Here is a 10,563-nt window from a genome sequence, read left to right as displayed (position 1 = left end):
TGGGGCAGAACCTTATTTAAACCTAAAACTAAGGATACCCTAGGACTCTAACCTCACTCAAATTCTATTTAACATTTGCTATTGGTTTAACTAACCAAGGGTATAACTCTTTGCGCGACGAAGAGTTTTGAAGTGCGATCGAGAATCGACAATCAATCGAAAAAGCTAGAATTAGTCAAGGTGAGTGGGAATATGTCATTCATGTAGGTGTAATACTATTATTTGTTATCTTATTATAAATGAATGTGTTATTTCATTTCCTTTAAATTCTTGTCTTGAAATTTTGGAACTGTGAATGAAAATGTTGAGATGCTATGTTATGATGAAAGGCATATAATTGAAATCATTAAACTAGATGCTGTAGTCAGCTTGGAAATGAAGGATATGGTGTGCCGTAGTATGGGATGCAGGAGCACTGTACACCTCATACTTGAAATTGCTAGATTAGATGTCGTAGTTGGCTTAGAAATGAGGAGTGTGATGGCCCATAGAATGGGATTGGACAACACCACTCAACTCATACGATGTCATATAGAAAAATGTGACTAGGATTTATCACTACTCCTACTACGAACCCTTACCAACAGGGTTTATGGTGTTGGATACCACAAATATGTGAGGCCAATTTCCTGAGGAGCTCAGTCAGCTGACTCATTGGGTCACTAGGATAGGTGATGTCTATTGGCCCATCAGTTAATAGGGCTGGTGGTAGCACAGTGGTAACATAGGGGGCTGATTGGGCTGACCTTGAGAAGGGATGCCGGAGCCGATTGGTTTTCTCCGATAACTCAATGAGTGTATCGCGGGAAGGGGTTAGAAGGCCGCACTAGGGATACGTGTATTGGGGATTGTAGTAGTATTTACTTATCTAGTGACTTAGAATGTGATGTTAGGTGTATTAGATAATAAAATCTGATATCATGCATATAGGATCATTGTGTTGCATTTGCATGCATTATTTATTAGTCACTCATTGGACTCAGTGGAGCTCATTCCTCGTGGAATCTTTCTTTTTAGGTGAATTTGCAGGTACTGGTTTACAAATGGACAATGAAGCTGTTGATCTTCCATACTTTTGCGGTCCTGTGAAGACCTTATGATTATATAAGCTTTTTTCTGTTGGATATGTGATGAGCACATTTATGTGTGAAATCTTAGGGCATAAAGCATACATTTTACCACATTGGACAGAGTTACTCGGTGCTTTCTTGTGTTTTTTAGGGTTTTGGTGAATTATTGTGAAAATGGAGAAGATGATGCTAAGGAGATGTTTTAAGCTTTTTCGAGTTGTTAATAGTATGGATACATAGCACATCGAGTCAGCTTCGTAACGGTTCAAACGACACTTGATTCCAAGTTGAAACGAAGAAGTTATGGCCGTTTTCGTAACGACGCGCGAAAAATGGTGTATAGGGGTTTATTTATAATTATTGACAGTCAGACGGGGACAAAGTGAAGCGGAAGTTCGGATTCTAGGGGCCTTAACATAATTATCAGAAGTTACTTTACTGTACCCGAAAGATTTCATTTGGAAGGCTCTGGACAATTCAACTTCAACTTGAGATATCTTGGGCTCCCCAACTCCGAATTGGACGAAATTTGGGTCTATTTTGGGTGATTTTTTGCAAGGAACACAATGGTGAGGCCTATATAAATACCCCATGCTCCACGTTTTCTGAAGGACAGAATGGGTATTTTATTTATTCTTGAAGGAATCCTAGTCATCACCCTTTCTCTCTCCTCCAACTTCTCAAGGGCACTTCTGAAATTCTACTTGGGATAGATTTATATTTTCTCACCTATGGAAGGTTGAAAAATCAAAGATGCTTTGATTTTATTGCTTGGAGAAGATATCTACAAAGAAAAGGAAGCACTTGTTAGAATTGAAAGTTTATTTTTCTAGAAATAGAAGGTCTATGTAAACAATCTTCTCTTCTTCTTCTTTCCTTTTTTTTTTCTTTTTTCTTAGGATTCAAGGCATTGTAAAAGAGGAAAGAGAAGAGAATATTCTCTTTTCTTAGGGAATATTTCTCCTACACTTCCATCTTCTCTCTTCTCCTCTCTTCCACCTATAAATATCCCCTACCTCTCTTGTAAAAATTGCTCATTCACTTAGTGAAAATTCTTCTCTTCTTCTCCTTCTAATTTGTGATTTTTGGCTTTTCTAAGTTCTAGTTTGCTTTTATGATTTTTAGTTAATGGTTATAATAGGTTTAGTTTATGCTTTAATTTCAATTTAAGTCTTCAATTGGGTTGTAATTTCTTAATTCTAATTTAGGTTTTAAGCCTTCTAGTCTAAGTTCTTAAGTTGATGACAAGACTTGAAGATTTAGAAGAGGAGGCCATGGTAAGTTTATGCAAGTATTCAAGCTTTTCAATTACATTCATGCAAGCACATCCAGGTTTTACTATCTAAACTCTCAATCTCATTCTCCATCTCCTCTATCTCTCTCTATCTTCTTCTTCTTCACCCTCTATTTCTTTTATTTTAATTTTATATGGTTGTGGTTTATGGATGCATTTTTATTCCCTTATTTCTTTTTATGTGGTTAGTATATGTGGTTGCATTTTTATTCCTTTCAATTCGCTTTAGTTTGATAGGTTAGATGCTCATGTGTTAGGACGCCGATTTAATCCCTTAATTTTGTTAGATGCTTATGAGTTAGGATGCATTGATTTTCGTTAGTTTAATTAGTTTAATTTAACACTTTAATTTGGTTCACTTTGCATTACTTTTAAGTTAGTTAAATAAAGTGGCGTATATCTTCTCGTGTTCGACCCGTAGCTACGATTGATCCGTACGCTTGTGGTTTTATTTTAACTCAAACAATATGTAATTATTAAGATATTGTACTTTTGAGCATAAATGAATATATATATGGTATAACATAGGTATTTGGGATTTTAGTGTAATATAATATAATATATCTTTGGGGTAGTTTTTATGTTCCATTGCGCTCTGTTATACTTTATTTGTCTATATACCTCTTTGATGTGGTTTGTGACATGTAAGTACTGCTTTTGGATCTTAGTGGATTGGCAGATATCGTAGGATATCTAGGTCACCTGCTCATTCCTCCTGGGGGTGGTTTGGGGGTGTGACACTCTCTCTCTTGTTCTCTTCTCTCTCCTTCATCTTGCTCTTTAGATTTTGAGAGTTAGGGTTTTGAAAACCCAGATCTGTGCTTGAAGATTTGACGAAGAGGATTTGGGATTGACTTGGAACCTTAGTAGCACCATTGGAGGTTCTAGTTTGTTTACCTGGCGTGCACGTTAGAGGAAGAACCACTGTCTATTGGAGGAGTAACACTTGAGGCTCAAAAGGTTAGCAAGTTTTTATTGATTCATTTAGTTTCATAATTATCATTTAATCATGAGATGTGAAAGAAACCCGAATCGATCTCTTTCCGTTGTGCATTCGGATATGAGATGGATCCCTATTTCCATGGGATGGAAATGAGATGAGTTTTCTCTCTTTTATGGATCCCATAATTTTATGAGATAAGAAAGAAATGATTTTTTATACCAAACCCTAATTAGGTCAAAGGATGGTTCTCATGAGCGACCATGGGTAATTCTAAAATTTAAATGGGTATACTAGGGCAACCCAGACTTTCCAATTCTTGTGAACCCAAGATATTATTTCTTTTGGTTTTTCAGAAGAATCAAGAGATGATCCCATGGACTGCTATTTGACTAACATGGTGAACTTCAAGTTTTTCATATTCCTACTTCACATCAAAATGTTAGCATGTTTAGAAAGAGTCTTTGTAGTGGCATTCACTTTTCCTTAATTTGCTTTCTAAGTTGAGCGTTCTTCCTCTTTCCACGTTTAAATTGAGGGGGAGTATTGAGTAAATATAAAAGGTGATCTTGAGTAAGTCATTTTGACTTGACAAGAGTAGTGGAAGAAGCAGTGACCGTAACAGCTACTAAAGGGAATCTTGATTCCCTCATTGAAAGGAAAGATTTGGTGAATCTTGCTGAAGATATATTGATTGATAAATCATACCAAATAATTGAGAAAAGAAAAGAAAAGAAAAAGGATTGTAAAAGGAAGGACATGGTGGTGGATCTTGATCAATACAGAATTGATTGGAAAAATCATACAAAAAAATATGTTGATGAGAAAATAAAAGAAGGTTCTAACCTCTTGAGGTGTAATCTTTCTTCTATACAATACTGCATTATGCTGGGAGGAGCTAAGATAACTAATCTACCCAAACCATGAATGTAATAGGCATTGAAGCCTAACCATGTTAAATCTCTTGTTTTGTCTCTTATTCTTTATTTATTTATTTATTTCTGTTTATCTTAGAACTTGTCGACAATGTCTTTTATGACATGGGATGTAGGGCCTTGGGTGGGACCCTTGTTTGATTGGAAAAGGAATCCCACACTGTTAGTGGATAATGGAGGAGTCTGATGAAGAGGGAATGCTCGTTGGCATGCCATTCTGACCAATCACATTTTGTCGCGTCTCTCTGCATGAGCTGGCAGCACATGAGTGGCCGACAACAGAATATATAGATTAGGGATTCAGCTTCCCCAGCGCCTCTGTCCATACAACACCACAATGTGATCCAAAAAATCACAATTCTTTATGCTACATCCCTTTCTCCAAGAGGGAATACTGTTGGATTCAGACCCATTTCTGATTACTGGTGGCAAGAGGGTTCTTCATGGTATCCATAAATTCAGTGGGAGCCACATTAATGTTCTGATTGGATGGTCAAGGATTGAAATCAGAAATTCCATTATGTGATTGCAATGTTCATCATTCATTCCTTCTCTGTTTGGATGATTTTGGATGACCCCTTTGGACCATTGTTTTTGAAAAGAAATAAAGTACTGTATCTATGTAATTTTGAGTATTAGTCAATGTCTTGAAAGATATTATCATGTTTGACCCTTAAATTAAAAAGAATTATAAGTGGATATTCTTCAAGCTTATCCACTCAAAGATCTGAATAGTTATAATACGATGGTCACTGTTTGATAGTTTTCACAGACGAATTGGAGTTAATAAATGCGGATTGGTCTGGCCATCGTTTGAATGCATAAGATGGGTTGCTTTGAATCATAATATGATGATAAAATTAGCCATGATCAAGATATTATTATGATTTAAAATCAAAGCAAAGAACCATTAGTTTGGAATTATTTTCATCAGACTTGAAGATATAATAAATCTCACAAAAACATGTTAGAGTGCAAAGATTGAGTGAAGGGTATTCTCATGAACTTCACTATAGAAATTACACTTTTCTTCTCATGGAAGATGCAAAAAGGAAAAGGTTAAGGGGATGGGTTCCTAAAATCCTCTGTTTTTCTTTCATTTGTTAATGAAAAAGTCAAATGTTATGCTACAGAACCCATAGTTTCTGTATTATCATTGGAAAACAACTAAATTATCAAACACTACAGAGTGTAAAAGGTAAAATTTTCAGCCATATTTTCATGATTCCCAGAAAACATTGGAAACCAATGCAAAAATCCTACCCTTTCTGCAAGCTTTTCTCTCTGCTGAGAAAAGTTTTCAGCAAGAAAGAGGGTTCAACACATCAGTAAGACTGTCTATTTTAACACACAAGCTTTCCTGATCTTTTTCAAGTCACCAAACAAAGTAGTTCTGCAGTCTACCCATATAGGGTGCTAACTACTGTAAGGCCAAGGATTTGATAATTGAAGCAATTAAACTCATCAGTTGTGAGGACAATTTCTTAATGCAAAGAATAAAGAACAACAAAAACAACAATAGTTTGTCAAACAGAACTGGAACTTGTAATAAAGCTTTTTCAGTGTACAAAAAATGCCCAGATGAGCATATACTACTGTTACAAAAGTTTGTAATTCTCGTTAACATTCGCCTTCTGCTATTTACACTCAAGAAGGAAAGAAAAAAAAAGAAGGCATCGTCGACGATCCCCGACCATTAGTGAAGAATTAAGATAAGAAAAGGGTGTGTAATCTCCAGCACTTCAATCATGCCAGCAGAGGAGCATGACTATACATCTCCTAATTATGTAGAGCCTACCCCTCTGTTCTCTGAGGAGACCACCTCCTCCTAATCCTCTGCTTGATAACCTTCTCTTAGAGGTACCCATAGAAGCACTACTCATCTTCATCTTTCTTCAACTAATGCTTCGCTTGTAACTACTGCTGATCACTCCTGTGAATGCCTGCCTTTCTTTTCTTTTCTATGAATGAGGCTTTCCCTTACAATGTTGAAGGGGAAGCAATGAGCAAGGCCTTCTTATAGAGAAGATGGGTTGTGGTCCATGCTCACCTCGGTCTGGTAAAGAGGCTACGAGGGGGACATCAAGGTGCGTGCAATGCCCCCAACTTCACCAGACAAAAAACTTTGGGTCTCACCCACTTGGAATCCATTCCCCAACAAGAAGGGAAAAAATAAGATTAAACGAACAACACCCCCCACAACTCAAAGAAAAAAAATCTCTCTCTGCCAGCAATGTCTGTCATTACTGTCATACATTAGCAAATTTCTATAGTTTTTGGAATCAATCTTTAAATTAATCATAATGACGGTATAATTTGGTGAAGAAATTGTTTCATTTTTGTTGGATCCTCCTAAACAGAGGAATAGTTCCATTGGGTTTTAATTAATAAAACAAATTGTGTGATTTGACTGTAAATACATGTTAACCACTTTCCCTATAACAGGATGCTCTTATCTCATGTGATTTATATAATTAGATTCGGGAAAAAGAACTCTGTCCAAGAGTGTGCGCACTGCATCTATGAAAAACTGAAATGCCACCTTTGTTGATGCTTCCATGCACATGCGTTCTCATTGGCCCATGCATGAGCTTTAGATGCTTGGTTATAATCATCGAAGTAGGTTGAAATTTTAAACTCATGAATTTCTTAGGCAAAGACAATTGCTTGCTTAGTTGGTTAGTGCTGATCGATTGTGCGGACAACCCTCCTGTCTTCACCTTGTGCCATAAGATACCCCATTATACTCTGTGTGTGGAAGTTGAGGGATAGCAAGCCCAAATGACCAAGATTCCACCATTATACTAAAAAAGATTCTAATTTATAATCAAAAGGGAAATGAATTGTCAACGACTAAAGTTAAGGAACTCAAAAAACTTATAGTTAGCACCAAAGCATGGCTGGTCCTTTCCCGCACACGAGGGCCAGTCAAGCTAATTGATTTAGATAATTTAAAACTTCACATGCTTGGTCTCGTGCTTCTCCCATTTCACTAAAGACTTGAGACATAGGACAACTATTTCTCTTCACTTCATTCTAGTAAAACAATTTCCCTAAATAAAAATAGGTTTTTTTTGTTTGTTTTGTAATAATTTCCACTCCACATTTAAAGAAGCTGTTTCAGTGGCTGTCCCTTCTCCATTTTCTTTTTGTAAAGATAACAATGAAGATGCTACAATAGCACCATAGCCATAATAAATTAAGGGGAAGTGTTCTCCGTTTGGGAGCGTGGCTCCAACATCTGCACGGGATCCAATTTGTGCCCTCTTTTTGGTTTAGTCTATGGGGTAGAGAGATCATTTTATAGAGAAGAAGAGAAAAATAGACACAAGAACCACACTCCCAGACATGATCTACTTTCTTTCATAAATTAATGATAGGCCAAGAGATCGCTGCTTGGTCGTATAACCCCTGCATCAGCATGGGGGCCAATGAGAGTGCACCTAGGGGGATCAACATAGATGGATTTTCTTATTTCAAGAGGGGTGAGTGGTAATTTCGCACGTGCTCCCATGTCTGGGTGCAGAAACTACGTAACCACCAAGCAGCATTCTTTTTCCCTTAATGATAAATGTTAATTGTACTTTACAATTTCCACTTTTCAATCAGTTGCACCCATGACAAATCTTGACCTGATCCACCAACCATTCAAATCCGCCTGAATTATTTTAGACGTTAGGATGGGAGAGGCTTTGCCCACTACTTCCCTACTCCAAGGCAATTAGTTTACTTTCATTTAATGGTCTGGAGGACACTCAAAGCAATCAAGCAGAAAGCAAGCAAGCGGCTGGATCAACTTTTTTTTTTTTTGTTTTTGGATAAGAAAATATCTATTGATAAGCATGTGAATGACACGTGGTTGATGAGTTACATTCTTTAGCCAACAATAAAGGAGAATTTGACCCTTTATAAGAAAAGGAAATGGGTTAAATCTAATGGATCTTCTCATTGAATAAAGAAGGAATATATATACAAAAAATGAAGTAAACAACTCCATGATTGGAGCAACTATCCTAGGAAAGAATTAAAAAATAAAACTAATATGGAAGATACAATAAAACTAATATGGAAGATATAGATATGTACAGGGATTTGAAATTTGAATGAGGATTTGCCAACTCAATGAGGATATACCAACTCATTCAATCAAGACAGCTAATACTCCCCCTCAAGGTGGAGCATGAAGATTGTGAATGCCCAGCTTGGACTGAAGATGTTGAAATTGAGTTCGTCCAAGTGACTTTGTAAAAATATCTGCAATTTGATTAGTCGAAGCAATTTTGGTTGGGCGAATCAAGCCTTGATGAATTTTTTCATGCACAACATGGCAATCGATCTCTATATGCTTAGTGCACTCATGAAAAACTGAATTAGCAGCTATGTGAAATGCTGCCAAATTGTCATAGTAAAGAGCAGCGGGGGCACGTAATGGAACACCCAAATCCTGTAAAAAGTAGGATAGCCAAGTAACCTCACAAGTAGCTACTGCCATAGCACGGTATTAAGCCTCGGCAGAGGATCTAGAAATAGTGGATTGTTTTTTTGTCTTCCAAGAAACCGGGCTAGAGCCAAGGAGGATGCAATAGCCGGTTGTCAAACGATGAGTCATTGGACAGCTTGCCCAATCTGAGTCACAATAAGCCGTTAAATTGAGTGTAGACTTGGCATGAAGAAAAATTCCCTGGCCAACTGTGCCCTTTAAGTATCGGAGTAGACGATGGGCAGCATCAAGGTGGGGCTATCGTGGTTGATGCATAAACTGACTTAAAATGTTGACAGTGTGCACAATGTCAGGGCGAGTAATGGTGAGGTAGATCAAGCGACCAACCAAGCGCCGGTACGGTGATGGATCTGAAAGTATCGACCCTGTAGAGTTTGAAAGTTCAGATGTTGTTCCATTGGAAAGTCTGCTGGACGGGTGCCTGTAAGACCACTATCACTTAGGATGTCAAGGGTATATTTGCATTGACAAAGATAAAGACCTTGTTTAGACCAGGCTAGCTCAATGCCCAAAAAATACTTTAGAGGTCCAATGTCTTTGGTGTGAAAAGTAGTGCAGATACAAGTCTTAATACCCTGTAGCAGGGCCATGTCAGAGCTGGTGATGATAATATCATCCACATATATGAGAATAAAGATGGAAGCCGAGCCCTGCCGAAGAACAAAAAGAGAGTGATCCGCTTGTGATTGAGAAAAGCCAAAACTTTGTAAAGCAGTGGATAACTTGGAGAACCAATTCCTTGATGCTTGCTTCAGCCCATACAACCATCGGTTTAGTTTGCAAACCATGTTGTCCCCTTTGCGACGATATCTAGGGGGGGAAGCATGTAAACGGTTTCGTGAAGATCTCCGTGTAGGAATGCATTGTTTACATCCAATTGGTGGAGAGGCCAGTCATGAGCTATGGCAACAGTAAGGAGGACCCGTACAGTAACAAGTTTAGCAACAAGGGCAAATGTGTCATGGTAATCAATCCCCTGTATTTGTGTGTAACCCTTAGCCAAGAGCCGGGCTTTGTATCGTTCCACAGATCCATCGGCTCGGTGTTTGATTTTAAACACCCATTTGGAGCCTATTGCTTTCTTTCCTGTGGGTAATTGAACCAATGACCAAGTATTATTTTTGTTTAATGCAGTAATTTCATTCTACATAGCCTCCCGCCATTCTGGATGCTTTATAGCCTGTTGGAAACTTGTAGGTTCAGGAGTAACTGTGAAACCCGGTCAAATTTCATAATAAATTTGAACTTTTGGAATCTGTGTGATTTCAAGTTCTGGTTCAACTTTGCCCATACTAGCCTTTAATTTGTGGGCCGTCTTGATTAAGAAATTCAGACCTATCTGTAAAGGCATTCCGATCAGCCAACTACCGTGGCCTTAAATGAGTCTGAGGTGTCTAGCGGAAGACAACACATAAGCGTGGCATGCTGGATTGATGGCCTGCGAAGCCTCTCTCTGTCTTAAGCCGAATCTCAGGTAAGAATCCCATTTTATATGTATATATGTTGTATTTTTAATTAATTAGTGTATTAGGGGCGAATAGTAATTTTTACCTTGTGGGACCCTTTTGAGCTACACTGTCGTCTGCTTGCACAGTGCAGGACCTCCCCTTAATTAAACTCAATGCAAGTATAATTTAAAATATATTTATATAACGTTTTGTACGATCAAATAGGGTTAGAAGGGTATTTTAGTAAAATTGCCTCTATGGGACCCAGTTCCCCAGTGGGGAATGTAATTCCAGACAGTTACCCGTATCCGGATCATCCCTGATGTAGCATGACATCATTCTGTAGCTGGAATAAGGTAATAAATACAAAAGAAT

The 10,563-nt window shown here is 37.8% G+C and overlaps 1 protein-coding gene across 1 annotated transcript; it reads right to left on the bottom strand.

Annotated features, from left to right (window-relative positions):
* Positions 1 to 5,873: 5,873 nt before the first annotated feature.
* Positions 5,874 to 6,169, bottom strand: LOC122648631 (small polypeptide DEVIL 4-like). Its single transcript, XM_043841843.1, has one exon. It carries the CDS (start codon positions 6,126 to 6,128, stop codon positions 5,982 to 5,984), a length of 147 nt encoding a protein of 48 aa, XP_043697778.1. The 5' UTR covers positions 6,129 to 6,169; the 3' UTR covers positions 5,874 to 5,981.
* Between the last annotated feature and the right edge of the window lie 4,394 nt (positions 6,170 to 10,563).

Source organism: Telopea speciosissima, chromosome 1 (genome assembly GCF_018873765.1).
Source record: "Telopea speciosissima isolate NSW1024214 ecotype Mountain lineage chromosome 1, Tspe_v1, whole genome shotgun sequence".
NCBI lineage: Eukaryota > Viridiplantae > Streptophyta > Magnoliopsida > Proteales > Proteaceae > Telopea > Telopea speciosissima.
This window is presented reverse-complemented; position numbering and strand designations above follow the sequence as displayed.